Raw genomic sequence first — 25742 nt, 5'->3', positions numbered from 1 at the left:
AAATGTGCAAACAAATTCCGTGGAAGGATGAGGGAGAGGGGGGGGGGAAACATTATTAGTATTAAAGAACTGTTGCATTCGCTAACTGTTAGGATTTCTTCATGGTTTAACTACAATATTTGAATGTAAGGATAAATAGTTATTGTAATTAAAAGAATCAATACAACGGGCGCAACAATAATTTTTAAAAATTAAAAAAAAAAAATTTGCATTTAAGGTGACATATTTCAAACATAAATTTAAAAAAAAATTTAAAACCTTTCTCTCAATCCTAAACAAATGATTTTGATCTAAGTAAGGTTTTTAAGAAAAACTGGAAATTTCGTTTAGTCTAGGGAAGATCTATGCAACATCCGAGTAAAAATACTTTTCAATAAATATCTGGAAAAATTCGAAATCATATCCATCATTTTCAAAATGCAAAAAGTGAAAATTAATGATACTCTCTTTTATGCAAAGATTGAAAATAACACCTCTTTCAAATATTCGATTCCCAAATATTCCTTTATCCAAATTTTATAAAATATGTTTTCTTTTCAAAACCCCAAAACTTATTTTGCGATGAAAAATACAATTAAATAGTAACTAGCAACGAATAACCAAGGATATAATAAAATCAAAATGGATAAAACAATTCCACCAAAAAAAGTTCTTTCCTAGTTGTCCTTACTTTAGAATCCAGGGTTGCAATTATTGTCAACCTTGGTTCAGACGATATTCTAACATCGATAAAATATAGCAGTCCTTGGTGAAAACGTAACACGATCTTTTTTCCTTTGAATATATTCCAAGGATTTCATGTTGATCGTTCTTTTGAACAACAAAGCGACTACCAATAAAATCTACAAATCTCGATGGAGCGTGAATATTATAACCCACAGAGAGAGACATTAAAGATAATATAAACAAGACATTCGTAGAAAAAAGCTAGCTAACTTTCCCGGGGAGCACATCACTTATTTAGTACTATTTGCTATTTTCATTAATCTTTTGTTTTTTCACATGTCACTTTTTGTCATAGCCAGCAGGGGTGCCGTATACTGCCGTGTGCAGGTAAACGGCAGTATCTGGAGAAATGAGTTTTCGAGATATTTGAAGAAATGTGTGGAGGATTCGATACAAATGGGAAAACGTTGGGATTAGACGCTTTTTCCACCCCTTTTTTTCAGCTGAAACCAAATAAGCGAGCTTGTACAGTAAAGATAACGTACAATAGATGACAAAAATGCAAAAAAAAAAAAAAAATGTAGTTACAGCCCTTTACCTGCACACAACAGTATACTCTCAAAACATTTTTTAGACATATTATGTATATATGATCGCATACACATACTGTTCATAGTGGATTACGGGGAGTATCCCTGAGAAAAATTGAAGGGAACATCACTGCCCATAGTCCCTTCCATTTTTGTCAGTTGTAGGTATACAAGAATAGGTTTAATTCATTTTTATCCTACTCCTCTAGCTCCCCAATATTTTCCACAGTCATTTTTAAGGACCGTGGAACAAGGACCGAGAGATATATTTTTTTCACATATCATAAATATATATATAATAAATTTACATTTATTAGAAATTGAAGAGTGAACACTGACACGAAATTAATGTTTTCAAAAATGATATTTGTTTGCATTGTTTAGGAAAAACTCTTCTTAAGATATGGTATTAAAATAACTACATGTTTTAGAAGAATTACAGCCAGAACTCTACAATAATTTCACGAGTCCATATCCATCTCTCATGAGTGTTACCATAGCTAAAATTGTACTACTAATAAACTTGTATTAATACACTTTTTCTTTCGTCTAAAAAAATTGGTTTCAACGTAGAAATTTTTTCGCTATTCATGATAACTGCAATGAAAACATTTATGTCTAATTTAATATGTTTTTATCATAAACTTTACATTTATTTCGGAAACAAAGTAACATTTATGAGAAAAAGTTATACAAATACTTAAAATTTTTTAAATAAATATTTATACAATTTTCACTGATTGTGTACTGAGTATTTAAGATAGTTTAATCAAGATTTGTTAGATTATTTATTTTCAGAAAAGGAATTACAGAATGTTATTATCAGATGTTAATTACAGAATGTTACTCTCCGCTACTATAAATATTAGGGTAAGCTTATTATAAGTGTTAAAAGAGATGTAGAGATTTATAATTATTGTTTTGCTGCAATCTGCCCCCCTATGGAGGCACATGCGAACAATTGAAGACATTTTTTAAAACTTCCATAAAGTATAGAAATATATATATTTTTAAATCTTAAAAAAAATTCCACTGCACAAAGAAAAGATTATTCAATCATGGAAACTCTTTTTCTGTGTGAAATTGAAAATATTTTATGAGAAATTAATGAAAAAAAAAAAAATTGTTCACATGTGCTCCCTTTTCCCTTACTATGCAAATATTTTCTTCCTTTTCTTAAAAAGTTTTGTGGGAAATAAACAAAAAAGCTAAGTTCGTTACAAAATAAGCTTTCATACCCATCCTATAAAAGAAAAAAAAAAGAAGATATTCTCATCAAGTAAAGTAAACATCGCCAGGTAGGCAAATTAGGTTCTAATATTAGCAATTTTTCACTATTTTACGAAGTTTATAAGGAAAACGGGGAAAATAATACACAAGTGATTTTTTTTTTTTTTCAAAAAAGGAATTACTTGGAAAATTTGCAAAAAAAAAAAAAATTACTAATTTTCTGAAAACACTGAAGAGCTAGCAGAATACTGAATTCAACTGACCAGTTTTATGCCCTGCAATACCTTAGCACTTGGTAATTTTCCCTGTCACTGCAGATTTCAAAGTTGTCCATTAATTCTATTTTCAAAACAATCCAAAAAAAAAAAAAAAAAACCCCTAAAAATGATTTTTTTCCTTTTCACTCAACCTTATAAAATGATGTCACCTTCTAGGCGACAATAATGTAGTTACAGTGAAGTGTTTTGTTTTATTTAATGTTAATAAAACTTTAACAAATATATTTTGATTTCTCATTTAAAGTAAAGATGACATCTTTTGTATCCCAGGTGTTGAATATCATTCTTAAAAACATATTTAAAGAAAATATTAATCTCTTCTGCAACATAAACGTAGTATAGTATGCCAGGAGTTTGTTATCTATTCTACAAGAAATACTGGAACACTTTTGGCTCAAGTAAGTTGATTTGAAAAAGAGAAAGATTTAATTTCAAAAAATTCCGATCTCAAAATTCTTTACAAATCTCAAGTGACCTACAGCATATCTGGTGCTAAAGGGGTTACATAATTAAATACTATTTCTTAAAACCTTAAAAGAATTGTTTCCATTATTCTTTTACTGAGACATAAAATATATTATGCATAATGTTCTCTAAAAATGTTCATAAATAAAGCCATTCTTACGTTTGTGTGTATGATTCAGCTAAGCGAAAGCCCAAAAAGTTCAATAATGTAAATTGTACTAAACCCACTCAAAAGTAATAAAGTGCTTTAAAAAAAAAAAAAAAACTTTCTTGTCAAAACTTAAATGACTAAAATAAAATGTAGCAGGGCAAAATCATCTCAAATTAAACTTTTTCTCAAAAATTCAAATTTGCCGTAAAAACTTGAATGATACCTGATTTTAAAGGTGAAAGCTTTCAGATTTTGAATGTGTGTTAATAATGCTTATATTTGCAACAGAATTTTTGTTTTCAGTTTATTTTTAGGCAACTATCAATTAGTTAGAAACAGTAGTACACAAGGGTGATAAGTTAAGACTATGTATTTAAGAAGGAAAATATCAAATATATTTTTTCTTTTTACCTGTTTTATTTGCTTAATATTCAAAGGTTCTGATTAATTAATAAAGTTTTTTTTAACAACAGATTTAATATGTCTAAAAATGCTGATGAATTTTTTTCTGAATTACTTTGGTACGTCCGTTACCAAATTTGGTTTAAAATGATGCCATAAATTTATTTTTTAGCAGGGAACTTCCAAATCATAGTCTTGCTTTTAGTTTCAGTTAAACAACATCATACTAAAAAATAATTATTCTTTGACGAAAATAATTGGGTAGATTGACGGTAACGGACGTACCAGTACGTCCGTTACCAAAATTAGGCCTTTTTAGATCTTCCATTTTTTACATGATTTTAGATTATTTTTATATTTTAAATACATAAAGCATTTGTTTTAATCGAATTGTCTGTCATTTTACTTCAAAATTAAAAAAGAACAAAAATATTATTTTAGAAAGGATATTTTGATTTTTTTTTTAGTTTGACGAATAAAAAAATTAAAAAAACACTAAAAATTTTGGTTATACACGTTGGATAATAAAAAAAGGTATATGTGCCAGTTTCTGACTGTTTAGATTATGAAACAAGTAGAGTTTATAAGTATCTCAAATAGTGAAAAGTACATTTCCAGATGGAGTTTCTTCGTAGTTAAAAAAAAAAAATAATAATAATAATTTTGAAGTTCAAATTGTTTGAAAAATTAAACATGCTTAAGATCATTTGTAACTTTTTTTGTAAAAAGAATGTTTGGTGGTATTGGGAGTGCCGTCGAGGCGCTTTAGAATTTGTTTCACTCGCAATGGAGGACGATCCAAACATATTTAATATGTTGAGATTCCACACACAGATAAACATTTAACAAGGTTTAATAACAGCTGTAGCTAATACCCTAAGACTATGGAACATAAAATCTATATAAGACTATCAAATCCTTGTACTGATGAGTTTTCAGGAATAGATAAAATAAAAGGGTGGAAAATTAAATGGGACAGCTTGTGAAGAGGAGGAAAATGATTCTAATGCTAAAAAATTATGATCATTTTTCCATGTTAAAATTGCAATTAAATGCAAAAAACTGTTATTCATAGCTGAACTTACAAATCTGATGCGAGTGGATGTTGGATATAAGGTGAAATGTTTATGAAAATAGTAAGATATTTATAGACAATGGACCTGAACGTTATCATTGTATTACACTACTGCTTTAATTATGACTGTGTTAATACTACGGATCTGTTTAATGTTTCAATTATTGACAACTTTGTTGGACATTATTTAAAAAATCATATATAAAAGTTTTAATTTAATCATACACACCTTTTTGTCAATTATTCTCATTTTTATGCTAGATCTTTTGGAAAAGGTACGTCTGTTACCAACATAAAATATTTTTTTTCATCATAATAAAAAAAAGTCTTTAAATACTGCGATTGTTTCTGAATCTTTGTACATTCAAATCAGTAAGAAAACATTTTTTTTCACTTGTGAGATGTAGTAAATCACAGAATTTTGATCAATAGTAGCCTTCTATTGAAAGTCTTGGCCAAAAATAGTACGTCCGTTACCATTCGCAAAAATGTGTACTTCTCAGATTTATTTTATGTATAAGAATGAAATCTTGTACAGAGTGAAAGGAAATGCTAGGCTTGATCAAAACATGCCAAAATTTTAACCATCAAATCAATAAATGAGCTATAAAACATTATGAATCATTGTATTTTTTTTTTGCAAATGGTACGTCCTTTACTTTGATTTTGCCCAGCAGCAGACATTTCATATTGGAGATAAAAATTAGAACTTAATTTTATCCTTTCCAATCTGTAGCATTATTAGGCACCACATTTCACCCTTAAGTCCCCCCCCCCCTCCTCCTTAAGCCTTGCAGAAAAAAAAAAGACATTTATTAAATAAGAAATTTTTTCCAAAATCAACTTTTAAAATTTTTTCTCTCAGGAGCAGTTAGACCCCAAGCCAGTAGTGCAGCCAGAATTTACCTTTTGGAAGAAAAGGGCTTTAACTCTACTTGCCAAATATTTTACAGGGGTTGGCAATAAGTTAAATGCAAGGGCTATGGGGGGGAGGGGTGACCCACTCTCCCTGCTGCAACACTGTCCTAAGCTCATGTTACATTTTCTGTTGATTAATTTCCCCATTTTCCTTCAATTGTAGAAAGAAATACCAGGATAGTTGAAAATTTTTCATTTAGCTTTTGTATGGTATTAACATGTTTTAAATGGACAAGATTTTGTGATCCCAATCTATACTGTAAACAAGCAGGGATGCTCATGAGCTGTTGAATTTTTAAACTTTTATTTGGAGGGGCTTTAGTTCTGGGATGAGACCAGCACTTGAGAGGGTGCACCACAGCCCTTGAGCGGGATGAGCATTCCTGAAATAAGTCTACTAACTTCACCCAAATAGAAAGATTCTTAAATTTTGAAAACGTAGAACATAGTGCATGTCTATAAAATGCTATTATATATCTGTGAGTGCAATGCAAAACTATGTATGCTACATGGTAATTTTTAAAGAGAGAAAAAAAAAACACTAAAATTTACTTTGCTTTGTAGACATGCTTTATTTTTCACTGTACAAAACCTCCATTTAAGTCACTATACAAAGAAAAAATAGCTTTTTACAGTATTTGTACAGGAAGAATTGTACAGCTTACTGCCACCACAAAAAATGTATCATACACACGAGACATTTACAATACAAGACAGCCTGCCAGAGACAGTCTGAAGAAACAAGAAACTGCATGCAGTACCCATAATTGCCACCAGGCAAGTTTGTAACTTGCTTACGTTTTAATCTCCAACAAAATGAAATGTAAAAATCAATTTTTTTATTTCCAAACAATAAAGGAGTTCGTTGAATTTTCTTTCTTTTTTTCTCTTTGAGTAACAGTTAGATTATCTTTCACAATTTATATTTTAGGCACTACAACTTGCACAGAAATGCATGAGTTATCACCAACTTCAGCATCAATAGTGAGGACGAATTCGATTGTAAAAAATGTGAGAAACACTAATTTAAAACTTGGTAATTCAAAACTTGGGAAAAAGAATTGTTTATAAAATCCTATTCGCATTGTAATTTACTATAGGCAAAAAAAACATAACATACTATATATAATTAATAAATATTTTTGCCTATCTGGGGAAAAAAAAAAGTTGTGAAATTACTACATTACTATTGGATTTTTGCATTAAGTAAATTCAATTTATGAAGCTTAGTGATATAATAATTGTTCACACAAAAAAATCTTTAATAGTTCTTCAAACAAATTCTAACAAGCATAATATGAGGGGTTACTGCAGTCAATAATTATTTAAGGACTGTTAGAGTCAGTCAGAAATAACTTTAAATTTCACTTTTATTAATATAGTATAACTATAGAGTATTTTGTGGAATATTAGGTTGAAAAAATAAAGGTTGCATTTTTTTAAGGACAGCATTTTACTTTTTATACATTTTTCACTATTACGGAAAGATGAAATTTCAGTTTAGTAACTAGAATGTTTTCTTTTCAAATATTGAATTTTAAAAATAGATTGTTTAATGACACATAATTTGGCATTATTGATGCTGCGTCGGTAACCTTCAATAGCATCTCGTGCAGCATTTCGAAGCTTAATGCACAGAGGTGATCTTCATCACAATATCAGATTGGTCACGAACACCTTATATTCATTTGGAGTATAAATAAATTGACACAATCCACAAACTCACTATTTCTAAAATGCATAGACATTCACTTATAGCAGGGATGGAACCGACTTAACCCGTGACATACTAGATAAGCAGAACAGGACCGGATGATTCACGATTGCAATGATGCTTGAATCTTAATCAGTGTATTTCATTAATTTAAATTACATAATCCATCAATCATAAGTTGGTTAGGAACTAACGATACCAATTAGAAAATTAGCCTATTTACCGGTGAGTCAAGGCAATTTCACAATCTAATGCAGATTATAAATTAATTGCACTTAAGTATTTTACAAGATCTGCAAGATGCTTCACGCGAGGAAGAATTCATGATCCGGTCCTGGAAACGAGTTGGCAGGTAAAAAGGTAATCTACCGAGTCTAAAATGATGAGTAAATTTGCCACTCATTTTAAGCACATTTACTAAACTTTTATTGATTGAGATGCCAACAGGCTAAAATCTATAGAAATATTCATAAAGGGATAAAAATTGTGCTTGGCCCTGAACTTTGATGAGCCAGTCCATCCATGATGTTAATTATGTAAAAGGGTGGCATAAGACATTTCTAAATGCTTATTTTCCCTGACTTTCTCGATATAAAAAAACCTACATTTTTGTGCGTCAATTTAAGAAAGATGCATTTTCTTAGGAATTACACTTGCCTTGCACACCGCAGAAATGCACATCCCATGCTACAAAATGACTAGGATGGAGTGATAATGTTAAATGGTTTCACTTAGTCCATATCTTTTTCACAGCAAAGCTTCTTTGATATAGGATGACATCACAAATAACAACAAATCAACAGCTCACACAAACGCAATACCTACTAATTCATCATCTCCACATAATTGCAGCAACAATGTAAGAATTAAATATCAGATGAAGTTCAACGTCTTAAGCTCCATTTGTAAAAGTCATGATTACCTATTAATGCCACAGAGGAAAATGAAATGGTGAAACCTAAGATCGTAAACAACAGCTGCCAGCAATAACTGTTCTCCAACATTACTTTCCAAACTAAATAGAATTGAAAAAAGTACAAATCGAGGTAGAGATAAAATATATAATGAATACATATTTAACTATCACCCATCTAACGAACATTAAACTTCATCCAATAGTTAATTTTATGGCACATCATGTGAAACATTACTTTAGAATTTAATGAAATAAATTGGGAACAAACTTACTCGGTGAAGCAGATTTAATATCCTTCATAATCCTAAGGGATTGGAAAAGAACTAAACAGTACTTCCAAAGCAAAAATCACAGGTATTCGAGTTTTAAATATTGCATTTTTTTTGCAAGGAAATAAATCACCGCTGAATATTCCAGTACTGGGCATGAGACGCTAATTTACAATCCACAAGATGATTGAAAAATCACTTATAACATACACCTGTCATTAGAAACATGGCAATCCTTACATACAGTAAGGCTAAGTGCATAATTATCACAAGTTCAGGGCTGACTCCCAAGTGGTTCAGAACCTTACACAGTTTTTTTTTTCAAAGTGGGAAGTTGAGATCACAATGTTACTATGCATACAAACACTTACAAAATCAAGATAAACTAGCATTAGAAAAACATAAATGACACCGTCGTTAGAATAGCTGAATATCAAAAAGATCTTTTACATACATGATTCTTTGAAGCATCTCTTTGAATATTCAATTACTCTAAGTCATGAAGCATTATTAAAAACAGTTCATACTACACATTTTCAAGTAATTTTAGGAGAGTTAATACTTGTCTTTCTTTAACTGTTCAATAGAATGTGCCCCCTCACACAATGCTAAGAGCACAATTTTACTCACAAAAATTTTTCTTTTCATCCCAAACAATTACACGATACTAGCTAGTAATTAAGAACTCTAAAATTTTCATACTTATAATTCAGTATCAATAATTATAGAATTTGTTATTTTTTTTTCATGATGTGGTACATGTTGAGATGGCTGAAAAATGTCCCATTGCTGAAATAGCAGTTACCCTTTCTGCTCTTTTTTTTTTTAATTTGAGGTTTGATTGGAACTTTTCATGTTAATTAATGGTCTTTTAAATTTTATTTGGAGAAATATTTTATATTTCAACACTTTCGCAGAAGATCTCGCGCCAGCGCGTGATGCTAATCATTTGTTTATTTATTTTGTAAATAAATTCTACCCTTTCCATTCCATCTCAGCAAAGGGGTAAGGTATTAGCAACAATTGTTGATGGGTAAATTTTATAACCTGGCAGAATTCTTCTTTTATGATGTAATTTCATGGTTTGTTTTGTCGATAAATTAAACATAAAATTTTGACTTTTAACAACATTGATTTTGGCAACATTTTACAGTTTGTTTTGACTAGTTAAAGGAAAAAATTTGAAAACAAGTTACAAATAATCTGTGAACAATTAGTCAGTACCTTGTCTTGTACTATTTACTCTGCTTAAGGACTGTCATTTTCTTTGTGAGTAGTCAGTGGCTAGTAGCACCAGAGGGTAAAATGGCACAATCTAGATGAGAACATGAATTGGAAAAGGACAAAACAGTACATAGGCATAATTAAAATGATTGAAAATGCTTGATTAACACACCTCACATAAGATTAAGTTTAAACTTAAAGCAAAATATGTTGAGAAACTGCAGTTGAATTTAACAATTTAATTTTTTTAATGCAATAAAATATACTTGTTTCTTCACTTCAAACAATGACATTGAAACAAGATACTTAGCTTCATACTTTTTTTTTAAATTCTAACTTTATTTTTGAATTATAAATTGATACGTGTACAAGTCTATTTAGGCCTTTTTTTTTTCAATGTTTGATTTGCAGTAAAATTTATATGAAAAATGTAAAAACACAATTGAAGAAAAAAAAGCAGTTTTTAAAAATCAAATATAAAATATTAGAAAAAAAATTTTAGCAGCGTCTTAAAATTTTCTTTTTGTCACTTCTTTAAAATTAATTTATTAATTGTTTCTGAATTTGCCCTCCAAACACACTGTTGAAAAGCACAATTAGTTGAAGAAAATTATTGTAAATAATTCATTAAGAACATGCTAGAAAATTTTAACAGATTGATTTTTGATTCCACATCTCACAAAATACTAGTAAATTTGATTTTGTTTTCAAATGTTTAAAAAAAACATCCGTAAAGAATGCTACATACCTACAATATTTAAGTATTAAAAGCATGTATTGGAGTAAAAACATTAGAAGTTGATCTTATTACAGAATTTTAAAAATAAGATGTTAATCAAAAATAACTTTAATAATAATTGAAAACTCTCTAAATATGAGTCAATTAAATTTTAAATAGATCGGAACAAAGTGGCTAACTTCGGTCAAACAATGCATATCAGAAAATCAAAGAATAGTTCAATATAAAAATTCATAAAAATCAAATCACAAAACAAATGCTAAAATATATATAAATACAAACAAAGACTACTTGCACCAATGAATTTTAAAAACTTATGATATTATACAATTGGAAACCATGCAGAGAACAAAAACATAATTGACAAAAAATGGGGGGAAGGGGGGATTGAATACCACATAATGGCAGATTACAATTAATGTGAAAAAAAGTCTCCCATCCCTGCTGGAATCTAACTCATAGACATAACTATCGTACTACAGGTCTGTCTCTACTTAAAAAAGAAAATAATAATAAAAATCAATGGAATAACAAAAATCACAATATAAAATAAATTGTGCTGCTGACTTAATTTTCTTAACTTACAGCAGGGAGAATTACACTTACAGTAAAACATTAAGCAGTTATTTTAATACTGCAATTTTGTGAAGAAAAAAAAAGATTGCAAAATATCCTTTTGGAATGAGAAGCAGTATATATATATGCATGACTAGGTATTTATTTCTTTTACATAGAAAACAAAAACTTCAAGCTGATTTTTAAAAATATTGCAATATTTTTAAAATGCCTTAAAAATTTTTATTTATGTATATTTCAGTTGCTTTTAGCTTTCCATAGGATTACATTGGAAATATTATATCTAGTTTTCTTAAGGGGAAAAAATTGCCATTATTTTTCAGAGACTTTAAAAAATATATAAATGGTGCACATATATAAATGATTGAAGACAATAGCACTTCAAAAAACTAGAGAATAAATCATTTTTCATAGTTACATACGATAAAGTGGATAATTATTAAATATTTTCAAAATTGCAGTATTTGCAGATATTAAAATTTAGGCATGCAAAAAGAATAATTTAATATATTTCATAAGAGTAGAAAATATTCCATTTTGTTTTTCCAGAGCAATCATTTCTCAAGGAAAATCAAGAGCGTAGTTTATCCATTCCAGGTCGATATCCAGAGTAATCAGTCCTGTGTGTGCAAATGCATTTAATAAATCAGGAAAGCAAATAACTTTTAAAGCTAAGAAATTAGCAAAGATAGTTCATTTTTTAGAAAATTTTTACCCAAAAGTTAAGCAGCCTCTTTTATTTTGTTAAAGTTAACACCTTCTTATGATAAATTTCTATACTATGGATAATTGAATTTTTTACTTAATTGCCATTTTTGTACCTCTTGCTTGAATTTTAAATTTTGATGGAACTGAAAATCATACTCTGCTCTAATGAGTTGATACATTAATTTCGCAATTTATTTTAATTTGGAAAAGAACTTTTTAATCTTGTTTAATTATGCATTTAAATATGCACAAGATTGATTTTTGCATCAATCGATAACCAAATAAGCACTTTGTTTACATTAGTTTGAAAAAAAAACTATTTTAAAAATTAGGTAGGTAATTTTTATTCATTTTCAAGACTTTATTGGTAATAGGATAAACATTTCTGATTACAACAAATTATGCCGTTTCGAGTAGAGAAATTGTTAACTTTACCATTGTGTTAAGAGGCAACTTACTTTAGTTAAAAATTTTAAAAAACGACCATCATTACATATGTGAAAATTTTAACTATTGTAGAATTTTGTTTCACGGGAAACCAGCTGATTATGGAATTATCACATAGGTGGTCCCTTGATTAAATTTTACTTTGTACTTCCAGGATCACGATAGTCAAGATAATTTTACCTCACATTTTATAGCATTATCACTCGGATGCTAGTTAAAAATGGCCAAAGAAAATTTGGCCAAAACTTCTAAGATGAATGTGATAAAATGTATCAATGATGGTATATTACAAGTCTTTTTTGTTTATATTATCGAAGATCACAATATATCGCATTCTCCAATGGAGAACGGATGATGGTCGTTTGGCGAGGGGAAAATTAGCATAATTATTTATTTTTTTTTTGCAATTGAATCGCTTTTAGCTTGAAACGTACGTTGAGAGTTCGTAATTGATGTTGCGAGGATCCATGATGAATGAGTCCCAATTAGAGCCTGTTCCCCGCATGCTTTCTTTGCACGAAGGCATTCGATCGAACACGGGAGAGGGCGGCGACATACTCATCGGACTACCACAATCATCCTCGGACATGGAGTTGTCGGAATTGTCGTTCCGATTTACAGTTATCGTGACAGTCCTCGTAGGGCTCCTATCCCAAGAATTTGAGACTTGGCAAGTTTTCTTCACAGTTCTTTCGTCGAAGAGGACACAAATGCTGCCATTCTCGCCGATCCTGTACGAGACCTCCTTGGGGTCGATCCACAGTGTCAGCTCGTCGGGAAAGAGCTGCCGAAGTTTCTCCTCGTCAAATCCGCATTCTAATCCAGCCTTCGAAATGATGGGATCCATTTTATGATTGATCCGGATGCATCTGTATCCGCTACCTTTGAAAGGTTTTTCGGGAAACCAGTGTTGTTGGTAGTGATGACAAAGCATATCTTCCAGCTTGCTGCAAAACTGTTCCAGTTGGTGAATGTTCATATTCTGTACGGTATCTCCCTTCTTCACCCTCAGGAGATTCGTCAGAAAATTTGCAGCGCTTTTGATTTCGACTCTCATCTTGACGGTCGGTTGACTTTTAACTTGACGCTTTCGAGTTGCCTCTGGATGGCCAGCTTTGAAAATGTTATGATCGTTAAGCCTAATGGCTACTGCTGCTGTGCGCAAGCTTCGCAACAGAACGTTGAAGGGGGTTGAATGGCTTTTTTTGATCTTCAGCAGATTAGCTAAGCTCAGTGGGCATCACAGTTACAAGTCGCTCTTTCTTTATCACTTGATCGATCCTATGCTTCCGTAGGCTTGTTACCCGGCAATATCTGGACGGCAAAATTGTTAACACAGCGGCTCTCTCAAGCCCGCCTGCGCAGTTACCTCTTTCCTAGTTGGAGACAGTCACGAACTGAGACGTGGGCTGGGAGAGCCGATATACAACCCCTGCTTGATTTCCGAATCCGCGTGATGTCACAACACGCCACCGCACGGAGCAGCCAATGGCGGCTTGAGAGGATTATTTTAGGACTCCGATGCTGGAGCTTGATTCGCTGAAACACTGAAGCGTCTGGTTTCGCGGAAGGTTACAGTGTTATTTGCTTGTATTTGCGGAGTAATAGAAAAATCGAAGTGTGTTTGGGTTTTAGACTTGCTGAGAATCAGGTTATGTTAGCAGTTCTTGAATCGATGCTGTTTTTCGCTTGTTTCGTCTTTTAGATTTTTTTTTTATTTTAAAAACTTTAGGTTTCTTTCAAAACAATTGTTCCATTTGAAAAGATATTTAAATTTTTATAACTGTACAGCATTTTGATTTTTTGTTTGATAAACAAGAAATTAATCATAAATAGTAAACAACGTATTCTTTTTATTATTTATTTAGTTTTACGTTGTCGATTAAAATAAAAATCGAACAAATGGTAAGTTCATCGATAAATTTTCGAAACTGCATTTTATATTTTCGTTGATATACAAAAATTTGACTTAGTTTTCTCCATGAGATTTCATTTATTTTTACTTGGTAAGTTACTACGACGCCCGTCTTAGTAATTCTGCTACTGGAATGAAAAGAAAACTTAAAACACAACTTTACGTTTTGTTACATGCTTAAATATTCTTAGTACTTACTTCTTTTTTCATAAATTATTTTATTTTGATGCTTCGGAAAAACGGGAGAGAAGTGAAGTTATTCAAATAGTGAAGTTTACCCATTTTTCTAGGTTCCGGTTGAATTTCTTATAATACTTATTTATTACTTTATTGTAAGATTAATCTTTTTTTTCCGGGGGGGGTGCTTAATATTTTTAAAATTTCCTTCGCAGTGCTTAAAAATTCATTCATAGTTATTTCTTGAATTAGTTTTTGTTTAAACTTTAAAACAATAATATCTCAAGCAATAATCGCAAAAATTGAATTATTTTATGAATGTTTTAATGTTATGGTTTCTCAAGCGGGGGAAAGATTTATTTTTAGGGAGGGGGCTCGTGCTTTTTTTGGGGGGTGGGGGCTTTTGCTCGAATGGGGGTGGGCACCCCTGGCAGATTATGATAATTTATTGAACATAAGGGTTTCAATGAATATATTTCTCAAAACTTGCTTTACAATTTTTCAAAATTAAACGAATAACCAAGAGTTAAAATATCAATCAGTTTGTGCTCACCATATTAGAAATCCAATCACAAAACTAATTTTTAGTCAGTTTAAATTGAAACGTGATTTAAATGTTAAATTATACAGAAAATTAATTTCCTTCTCAAAACTCGCTTTAAGGAACGTAATAATTTTGAGAACTAACTGGAGTTAAAAAGGTCGATCGATTTGTGGTCAACATTTTTAGAATTCCATTAGAATTCGATTATTAACAAATATAAAAAATATTATATTGATCCTTAATTATTACCGCAGGTTTAATGATGTAACTTTTAAATCATGTTGGTTCACATCATGAAATAACTATTTGGCTGCAGTAGTGCTCCCAGAATACAATGACATTAAAATTGCCTTCTACAAGGCAATAGGCGGGATAGAGTATGAGGCTATAAGGATAAATTATTGCCCTTTTCTTTCTTTTCTTTTCTTTTTAAATTTTAAGAAAGTAATCTACTTTTGAAAAAAAAAACGAAAAGAGGAGTAAAATTTTTATTTTAGCAGTTTTTTTTTTGAGCAATTACGGTTGCTTATTGTTTTCATTTGACCGTCCTTGATGTTTGGTTCCTTTTTCAACCCCACCGTTCTCTGCAGGCGCGGTTCCTCCTGTCCTGAGCAATGTTCCTCGGAGCCTGCGTCTCTTGGTCGGTGGCGTCCATATCCTACACACAAGCACGCTCACACACACATACCCGCCTTTATACACAAACACCAACGTGCATACACACAGATCTACGCACACAAACTAGCCTACACATACACAATTATCCACACGTAACCGCCTAAGAGGAGGGGCAGGCTTCGGGGGACAATAGCCGTTTCAAGAAACTAACTCCAATGAGTAGTGTCCTGTCGCAACTCGTGATTGCGAAAAACATAATTTGAGTTTAATTTTCTTACTTTTTTTTTTTTTTTTTGTCTTCAAATTTTGTCTCAGATAAGTTTTCTAAACTAAATTATTTATTGATTCCAAATCATTACAGTAAGTGAAATGACGCGACTTTGAAAATGTGTAATTTGATTTAAATTATGAAATCATTAATTACAAATTCATATTGACTGAAGTAGATTTTTTTTTTTTTTTTTTTTTTTTTTTTTTGAACCTGGTACAATAACATTTTCCTTTTTTTTTTTTAAATCTTTATTCATTTATTCTTAAAATCTCCAATTCATGCTACGGAGTAGTTTACTAAACTTTATGTTTTCGCGAACGATGTTTCAAAAAATATATCTTTGTGGTAAGTATCTCAGGGAGAAGTGACATTAATTTTGAGGTATTGACAATTTAAATTTTTAAACAGGAAAACTCCTGTACTTCAGGGACAGGTGACGTAAGTCCGAAAATGGTGAGTTTCAGGTTTTGCTGCATTGAGCCATTCCAACCTAATTCTTTAATAACAAAAAATCCTTTATAATTATTTACCAGTCTTGTAAGAGTGCGAGCCCCAACCTTTGTATGCACCTAACCCATTTTTACGCTCGTCTGCAAAATAGTGATGATGTGACTTGTGTTAGTCTAGCTTGAGAATGGGGTCGTTTCCGAAATTTTAAAAATATTTTTTTCTGAAAGAGCATGCTTCAAAACGTAGGATCTGATCATTTTTAAAATAATTTGACTAAGTTTAATATTATTAAAAAATATTTTAATCGGTGCGCTTTCATTGTTTACGCTTCTGCCGATGACATAGTAAATGATGAAATGGCCATTCACTGTTGCCATTTGCAGAGCAAAATATTTAATTCGCAGCTTTACTCTCCATGTGTTGCAACGATATGGTTGATAGCAAGCGTAGAGTGCAGTACTTATTCGCTTCTTGATTATCATAACGTGGAAACGCGGTAGACAGATGCGCCAAAGTACATCATATGTGACGCCATAAAATCCACGCCTCATTTTCAAAATTGGACATTTAATTAAAAACTAAGCGTTGGGAAAATGATTTTTTCCCCCGCTCCATGCTATTTTTTTTCTTTGCTTATTCTATCAATTTCAGTGACTAAAAATGGTACTTTTGACAAAAGGAAACAACTCCATTATCACTTCACAAGAACTACTGCAAAGTAAAAGCTTAAAGAACGTGACTTCATCCAAAAAATGAAACAAAAGAAAATGCAGAACTGGAACTACCATGACACACGTATGTTTCTCATCGATTTTTTGAGAAATTAACACGAACGAGGCTATATTTGGAACTTTTATGCACTTATTGGACTTCTTTCTTTTTTCTTCCATGTGAACAAAGAAAGTATATCCTTTGCACTTACTGTTGCATTGATTTTCTATAATAGAGACTCTTTTCTCCTCTTTCAGTTATCTGCTCCACTATTATTTTCTCTTTCTTAGTAACAACACTGTTAGCGCGTTCCATGGTGAAAATGAGATGTGAGGATCTTTTTCCTCCTTTTGCCGGAATAAAAATTAATACCTCTCTGCGCCTAATTGATTTTTTAAAAAAAAATCTTGGTTTTCATTTTATTTTTACACAAAATTCTTTTTTTTTTTTAATTAATGTATTTATCTAGATACGTAACGTTTGAAGCTGTTTTTTTAAACAAAATATGCCTCTTTCATCTGATGAAAAAGACACGTAAAAATAAATTAACAAACAAAGTAGCAGCACCTTTTAATCAATGCAAAAGCAGCTAGTCTACCAGTTTTTCCACAAAAATTCTTTAGGTGTTTTCAAAAAAGAAAAAGTTACAAGATAAAATAAAAAATTGAAATGAACACATTAAATGAAATGCATTTTATCATAATAAATAAATAATAATAAGTTACTTCCTTCAGGGTAAAGCGCCTCCAATTTTATTTTTTCCTGTTGCCAACAATTTAAGAAAAAAAAATAATTTGAATTTTAACATCTTGAATTCAAATTATATTTTTCGCAATCACAAGTGTGTGTATGTAGGCGTGTGTGTTTGTGTGTGTGGGGGGAGAGGGTATGTTTGTTTGTGGGGGGGGGGTGTATGTGGGTGTAAGCATGTGTGTTTGTGTGTGTGGGTAGTTGTGTATTTATGTGGGGGGGGGGGGGGTATGTATATGTGGGCAGTTGTGTGTATGAGTGTGTGTGTGTAGGTGTATGTGTAAAGGTAGGCAAGTAAGTGACGCAACCTGGAGACGGCTTTCGCTGGAGGAGCAGCATCGTGAGGCGGCCGGCCGACGCGACGCGACGGTGGTGCTGGCGGAGAGGAAATAAAATCATAGCACATCAAAAAAAAAACGGTCAAGTGAGAACAATAAGCAATCGTGATTGCTCAAAAAAGTTTAATAAATAAATATATGAGTAAAAGGTCCTCCTAAATAAATAATTTTCAACAGAAATAAAATCGTCTACAATTCTTTCTTTTTGTTAAAACATAAAGCATTCCTAATTTCCTTTTATTTTCCTTTGCCAAAAGAGGAATATACAAAATATTTACACTCATTATTTCACAGAAAAAATCTTTGCGCTTTGAATTGATTTCATTTTGATTACGTCATATTTATATATCTGACCTGCATCAACGTTAAATCGGCAAGAGACACAGTTTCGATTTTGTTGGTCACTTTTTTACCTACTTCTAGAAACCAAAAATTTAAGATAATATTCAGTATCAGCAAAATTTTTTCAATTTTTTGGTAGTAGTTATATTCTCGCTACCAAAATTTTAAATTATCTTTGTGAACACAGACTTCAAAAAAAAAAAGGGGGGGGGGGAGGAGGGGGCAACATATCTGATCCGGATATAAAAAAAAGTTCTGTCGTTCTTGCACAAGGGACCATCAGTTTTCCCTAGACACATTCAGCCTAGATGATTTTAATCTTTACGCGTGAGTCGCCAAGTTTATAGTCTTGGCAATTCGTTTATGACAACTCTTCAGATCTCGCCCTAGCTTATAATTTGTCTCCACCCTGCAATAAAGCCACTCCATGCTCGACCCTACTGGTTGACTCAAGCGAAGAAAAAAAAACTGGAAATCTCTCAAGTGAAGCAACCCCTCCAAGTGCCTGGGAAGGGCCATATTTACGTCTAGAACCTAAACAAGTGGGCCCCATACATCAAGGGGGTACGGGCTCACCGGATGTGACCCCAGGTCGCTTCAAGAACTGCAGGGATTTTTTTTTTCTTTCCTCGAATGGAAAAAATGTTTCTTTGGGCAAGACATCTCATTGGATTAGAAAATGGGGATGAAAAATTGTAGACGCGAGAAGTTGAAGGTGTTTCAACCTAGCAACAGGAATGGTCGTGTTTTTTCTTATCTGAAAATACAGAAGCGAATATGGTTATCTTTTCATTTCGTTCTCGAGCATGCTAGGGCAGACACTTTATGACGATATGTGCGTTAATTTATGTAGGTATGTATTATGGAGTCTCACTAACTTCGTCATTTGATAATCCGGCAGCCTAAATAACGCATTACTCAAGAATCCGGCAGTGTAGCTTGAACTTCAAAAATCTGACCCTCAAAATGTTTCGAAAAAGAGTTTCTTCGTTTTTATAAGAGTTTGGAAGGCGAATGTCAAATTTTTTTTTGTCTTGTTGTGAATGTCCCAAAATTGGCTTTAGTGACTGAATGTGTTTCGAAATCTAATCCAGTGCTGTAGTGCTGAGTGCTAACCTAAGGCGTATCCGCTGAGAAATGGTGAGGTGCAGAAAAGTGCTGTAGTGCTAATTTTTTCCATAATGCCGGAACTAAAGAGTGGACATTAAAAATAAATAAATAAATAAACCAACGTTGTGTTAGTGATTGCAACGCCAGACCAAAAATACAATTCTGTTAATCGGTATATTTTTTAACGTGGTGCCGGAATATGGGTATTAAATCAGTATTGGGAGTTTCTCAAAATATATCAAAAACATATTGATTCGTTGCCGTATCTCACAATTTTGCAAAAAGTGAATTAGTTGCTAAAATTCATTATGGGCAAATCTAAAATGAAGAAACAACTGTTATAATTTAATCAAATCAATAAAGAGTAAGATACTTATTCATCTTAGTGCACAAATTTTCTGAAGTTGAAAATATACTCTCTGAATTCACGCTGGTCAGTGATATTGTTAATAATGAGGGGGGGTTTGGGGTTACGAAAAACTCCTTTTGTTAAATAAATGGAAAAAAAATAATAAAATAAAACTGCAGATGACAATACTACAATAAATCTTGACTACAGTAGCAGTAAAGGATGATTTAAAAACGTACGAAAGGCAAACATTTTCAAATTATTGCAGTGTCTTTTTTTTTTTAATTTGTAAATTTTAACAATTTGTAACATTTACATCTGTTTAATTATCTGCTACATTTCAGCCCAAAAGTATTTGGTTTTCTCTAACAGTAACAGTGTTATTGAAATATTTTATAATGGTTCGTCTGAAAACATTATTTATTGTATTGATAGAGACAAAATATTTTGGACTCCGGCAAATAAATAAATAGCTAAACAACTAAAAGGAAGTTTCTTCGTCAGTGACAAAAATAACTGATTTTTGAGGAACGGTGACAAAAATTATGGTGACAAGAATATCATAATGTTTAACACAAATTTATATCAAGTTGAATTAAAAATATTTACCTTATAGACTTCATTAGATTCAACGTAAACGAACTTGAGTGTTATTTTATTTCGCATTAAACACAATTAAAATAATTGAAATGCATGAAGAAAAAAACTGACCTGAACGCAATTAAAATTTACGATACGTCATGCTGCGTTGTTAAAAGAATGAGTTTGCTCCTTTTGTACCCCAGCCAGATTTTGAGTATGAGTTTATATTTCTTCTTTGAAAATGACACTTTGCAAAATGATTCATATTCTAAATATATTGCATAATTCTAAGCGCACGATTCCAATGAAAATAATCACTAGCAGACGAATGGGTTATTTCAACGAACACATTATAATACGAAATGCGTTTAATTCAAATCTTTACTAATAATAAAGCTGGAAGTCAATGTGTCTAGATCTCTGGATCTCTGTTACGCGCATAGCGCTTATAGGCTGTTCGGTCGATTTTCAGGAAATTTGGCACAAAATTAGTTCATAGCATTCGGTTGAGCACCTCGAAACGATTTTTCGAAAATTTGATTTTGTTCTTTTTCTATTTCAATTTTAAGCCCATTTTACCGAGCAAATTATCATAACATGGACGAGTAAATTATCATAACATGGGCGAGTAAATTATCATAATGTGGACGAGCAAATTAACATAACATGGGCAAGTAAATTAACATAGCCATATTGGCGAGAAATTCATCATCCATAATTTGTAAATATACAGGCGAACAAAATGAATTTTAAATTTTTCTACTGCGGGCAAAGCCGTGCGGTACTGCTAGTAAAATTTAAAACTCAAACACAATGAAAAAGACTTAATTTTCAATACATCATGCCAAATTATTAAAAAAAAATGCGCTTGATTTTTTTTTCAGCCAGAATTTGTGATGTGTTTACTAATTCAACTATCTGTGTCGAAAAAATGACACTCTGCAAAATGATTCATATTCTAAATCTATTGTAAAACTCAAAGCCCAAGCTTCGAATCAAAATACGCATCCCAGCTTCCATTGTTAGCGGTTTTAAAACAGGTGCAAGCTGTGGATCAAGGCAAAATAGAGATTGTATCTCTTACGTCACCAACTACGTCATAAACGCATTTCCCATATATGGAATTCTTCGTGAGTGATTTGTTAGCAACGGATAGAAAATTTATGCCTGATTTTCCCGCTGTTTCGCAGCGTGTAGCAAATGAAGCGTTAGAAGTCTACCTCCCCCCCCCCCCCCATTTGAGTATTAATGCTCCAGGTAGGTAGTTCATCGCTCTGTTGCGTTTTAGCCGTTGAATAATAATCGGAAGCATTAGTGTTTACTGAAATATTAATAAACAGAGAAGTGCGTTACAGGTTACAATAATATTTTACAGTTTACACGTTTCATAAGTGAAGCGAGGCAAATTTTCCGCCTGAACTGCCTTCGGAATTATTTGTTTAATGTCACAAATATGGGTTTCAATAATAATTCACGCAGTTTGAGTTTACTTAATTAAATATGGGAACTCGATTAAATTCGGAATTGAATGTTCGAATCATTGCCAAGAACGAAACTATCTCTTTAGTTTAGAAGTACAACAAGAGCCTGAATTATTTAATAGGCCATATACGCCGTGTCCTAGGGCCCCTACTTTTTGGGGGACTTCCAGTGGCTGAAAATGTTTTAGCCAATGACTAAAATTGTAAGGTTCGACTACAGAGCCCCCCCCCCCCCGAAATAGTATTTGGCCTCGGGCCCTCCAATGTTTTAATCAGGATCTGAGTACAACAGGGAAAAAAACTAAAAAAGTATTCTAAGTCCTGTTTACAGAACTTGAATTATTTTTCTAGAATTGGCTTTTAAGCTCATTAAGTCTTCCAATAGTCATTAAAAAAAAAAAAAAACAAGATTTAGTAGAACAACCTTAAGTAAACGTAAAAAGATCAGTATTTTTCTTCTCTGTAAGTTAATACTCGTTCAATCGGAGTTTGTTTGTTTGTTTTTTGAAACCTCTTTCTCTCTTTAGATGGAAATGCACATTTTTCTCAACAAACGATGTTTGTTTAAATTACGGTATTTCTAGAAATAATGCTTCTGTGAAGTATTGTTATGTTACAGCTTACAGCACATGATACACATCACCAATTAATTTTTAAATAATGTTCCGTGTGTAAAGAAGGATCTTAATAAAAATGGCACTACTTTAAATTTCTACTAAATTTCACATTTTAAATGCCATAATTAGATAGACTCGTATTTATTTGAAAGGGTCAAATGCTGTCAGAGACAGAGCCAGTTGCCGAGACAAGACTGAGAACGAATACCAGTTTTCTTTCCTTTCTTAATTGTTGGTTTTGAAACGGAGTGTTTTTTTTTTCTTTTCCAGTGTCTCAAGCTCCTAAATGATAATTGAAGGGGAAAATATGCTGCATTGTATCCTGGCCCGGAAACTAAGCAAGTTTTTTTTCCCCCTTTGTTAGTCGTCAACATGTTATCATGATAAAAATAAATAAAAAAGTGACTCTCACCTCTAACGTGTTTAGCAACAAATGGCTTAAAAATACTTGCATTCTATCTTGATCTCTGTTTTTATTTGGTATCAGCATACGCGTTTAATTTTTAAATTGATTTAATTTTGTAGGTGAGCATTGCTGATATTTACGTCAAGTCCGAAAATCTCTCATTGAAGAATGAAGTTAACACAGTTGTTATTCCGATAGTTGGATCGGCATATCGTAAAAAAGAGAAGGAAAATTGTAATTGTTTTCTTCATTGATAGAAGCCCCAGCACAGCCGTGAACTCTGTTTTGTATGTTGTGGTGATGGCTGGTAAAAATGAAAATTTTGAATTCGTGAAAGTATATTCGATTTTGTACCAATACAGTCATTCAAGATGGAACTATAGTGCCGCACCTTTGCAAAACGAATACCAAAGTAACGCGCCGCAACTCAATTCAGCTCCATTACCCTTCCCTATTACCCGAAAAAGCGGTAAACCAAGGACGGATACAAGGGAGCAGGTCTTTCGGATTTTTTTTTTTTTTCATGTAACTCATCGGAACTTTGTACAGGAAGTTTTTCGAAGCTTCAGAAATTGAATTTTTACGATCTTAGATGATATTAGATTAGATTCGGGGGCTCTCCCCTAAATAGTTTTCTACATTGAAGTCCAAAGCAAAAAGCAACAATAAGACACCATTGATGACTTTAAAGTAAAAAAATCCTGTTCTGTACACTCCACCGGAAGGTTTTGGAAGTGGGAGGTGAAGGAGGGGAAAAAAAAAACCTTATTTGAGACGAACTTTCATGATGCTTTGAGGCGGAGGTTTATACAATTTTTAAAAGGGTAAATATCTGAAATCGATCGCCCCCTCCTTGAATACGTTCTGGATTCGTCCTTGAGGTAAACATTGTCAATGTCAGAGGTCAACTTACCAAAGCAGCACAATATACTACTGCACTGGTTAGCTGAGCTCTAACATTGACAGTGTTTACCTAATTTTGGAGAGTTCATTAAAAAGAAACGTGTTATTCTGGAAGGTTCCCGGGTTTGATGCTAGCCGATCGAAGATCCTCCGTGTTCACTAATGGTGACTGGCGCACGTTATTTATGTTCGTGGTCAACAAGTCCTCTAAGTGCCCATCCGAAATCAATACCTATTGGGGTGATGGGGTTGCTCGACTCCTGGTCTGGACCAGAAGTAAGCTCTCTCCAGGACCCCATCCAACCGGTTAAACCATGTGTAGTGGCTGGGGATGAGGGACCATGAAGTGTAGTGTAGTGTTATTGGGCCAGATTTGAGTTGGAATATTTTTTGCAAAACTACTACGGAAATAACCTAACTGAACTTAGCTCCAATTACCCTTTCCTATTACTCAAGTGGTAAACATTTTCTAAGCCGTAGTTCAAATTATCAAAGCAGCACTATACATTTGTCGTTAAAGACAGCCATTTTTTGTGTTTGCAACCATTTCCACGTATCTCTTGTTTTAGCATTAAAAAAAGTCCGTATTTTTAACTTGAAAAAGTGATTTTTTTTTTTTCAACACAATGCTCGAATTGTTACCAGGCATCCTCATCAATGAAAGGATAACATTACACCTATTCATCTAGAGAAAAAATTGGATCTAGTCGGCAATATGGGCGACATGAAACAATAATCAAAGGGTTTTTTTTCTTTCTAACTGTGATATTAGTTCTGGCCTCTTTCAAGATTAATATAAAGGGCGCTTTTATTATTAGACCGAAAGTTGTTGACCGGATATCTCAAGAGGAGATAAATAACTCCAGGCCCTGAGATAAAATTAGTTTTATCTTCAAACTTGGTAGAGCAAACAACTGGTTCTGAATTGACAAAGAATCAACTTGACTGCTACAAATTATGTTTCGTTCGGGTAATGGAATAATTTGTGTGTTTTTGAATTTATTGCATAGTCCAGCTTATTATTGTTGGCGCTCGACAAACTACAAAAATTAATTTTTTTAATATACAACGCTACATGCAAAATTGTAAACAAACAAAGATGCTTCGCGAACAGGAGTGCCCCCCCCCCCCCCACAATTCAATGGTGCAAATCCCCGCCCCTCTCCCAAATTTCTCAACCGTCTTTCTCTTTTTTTATTTTTAAGCTCTCTTTTTTATTTTGTTTATTTTAAACATTTTTTATTTATTAGTTTTTTTAATGTTATTTATTTATTTATTTATTTTTAATTAATATTATTGTTATTATTATTTCATTAGAAAAGTCCTGTGCTACGCCAATGACATACACACACACACACAAACAAACAAAATGAATAAATGAAACAAAATATATAAACAGGATAAAATAAAATACAAATAATAATTTAAATTCAAAATGGATCAAAAATAAATTTAGATAAATAAATTTAAAGAAAATCCCCCCCCCCTTTTTTTTTTTTTTTTTTTTTTTTTGATAGCGCAACTTGCGCCATAATCTTCCCCTGTGGGCACCCCTCTCACGAAGAAAACTTGTTTCTTCAGTAAAACTTCGTTTCAGCAATGGGGTTGTTTCCTTCAGTCAAAAGTAGAACTTTTTGTCACTGAAATTGATAGAATAAGCAAAAAAAATAACATGGACCAAGAAAATACTTTCATTTTCCCAACAGTTATTTTTTAATTAATTTTTTAAAATGTCCGATTTTAAAAACAAGGCGTTATCTTTATGACGTCACAAATGATGCAATTTGGCGCATCTTTCTACCACGTTTTC

At 32.2% G+C, this 25742-nt stretch overlaps 2 protein-coding genes across 3 annotated transcripts in view; one reads left to right on the top strand and one right to left on the bottom strand.

The window, feature by feature from the left end:
• The window catches only part of LOC129227412 (FERM domain-containing protein 4A-like), a 496557-nt gene that overhangs the window by 80003 nt on the left and 390812 nt on the right, over positions 1-25742 (top strand). The gene's annotated exons all lie outside the window — the stretch shown is intronic.
• Positions 9405-13748, bottom strand: LOC129227415 (protein BTG2-like). Its single transcript, XM_054861969.1, has one exon. The coding sequence runs from the start codon at positions 13423-13425 to the stop codon at positions 12787-12789; it is 639 nt and encodes a 212-aa protein (XP_054717944.1). The 5' UTR covers positions 13426-13748; the 3' UTR covers positions 9405-12786.

Source organism: Uloborus diversus, chromosome 8 (genome assembly GCF_026930045.1).
Source record: "Uloborus diversus isolate 005 chromosome 8, Udiv.v.3.1, whole genome shotgun sequence".
NCBI lineage: Eukaryota > Metazoa > Arthropoda > Arachnida > Araneae > Uloboridae > Uloborus > Uloborus diversus.
This window is presented reverse-complemented; position numbering and strand designations above follow the sequence as displayed.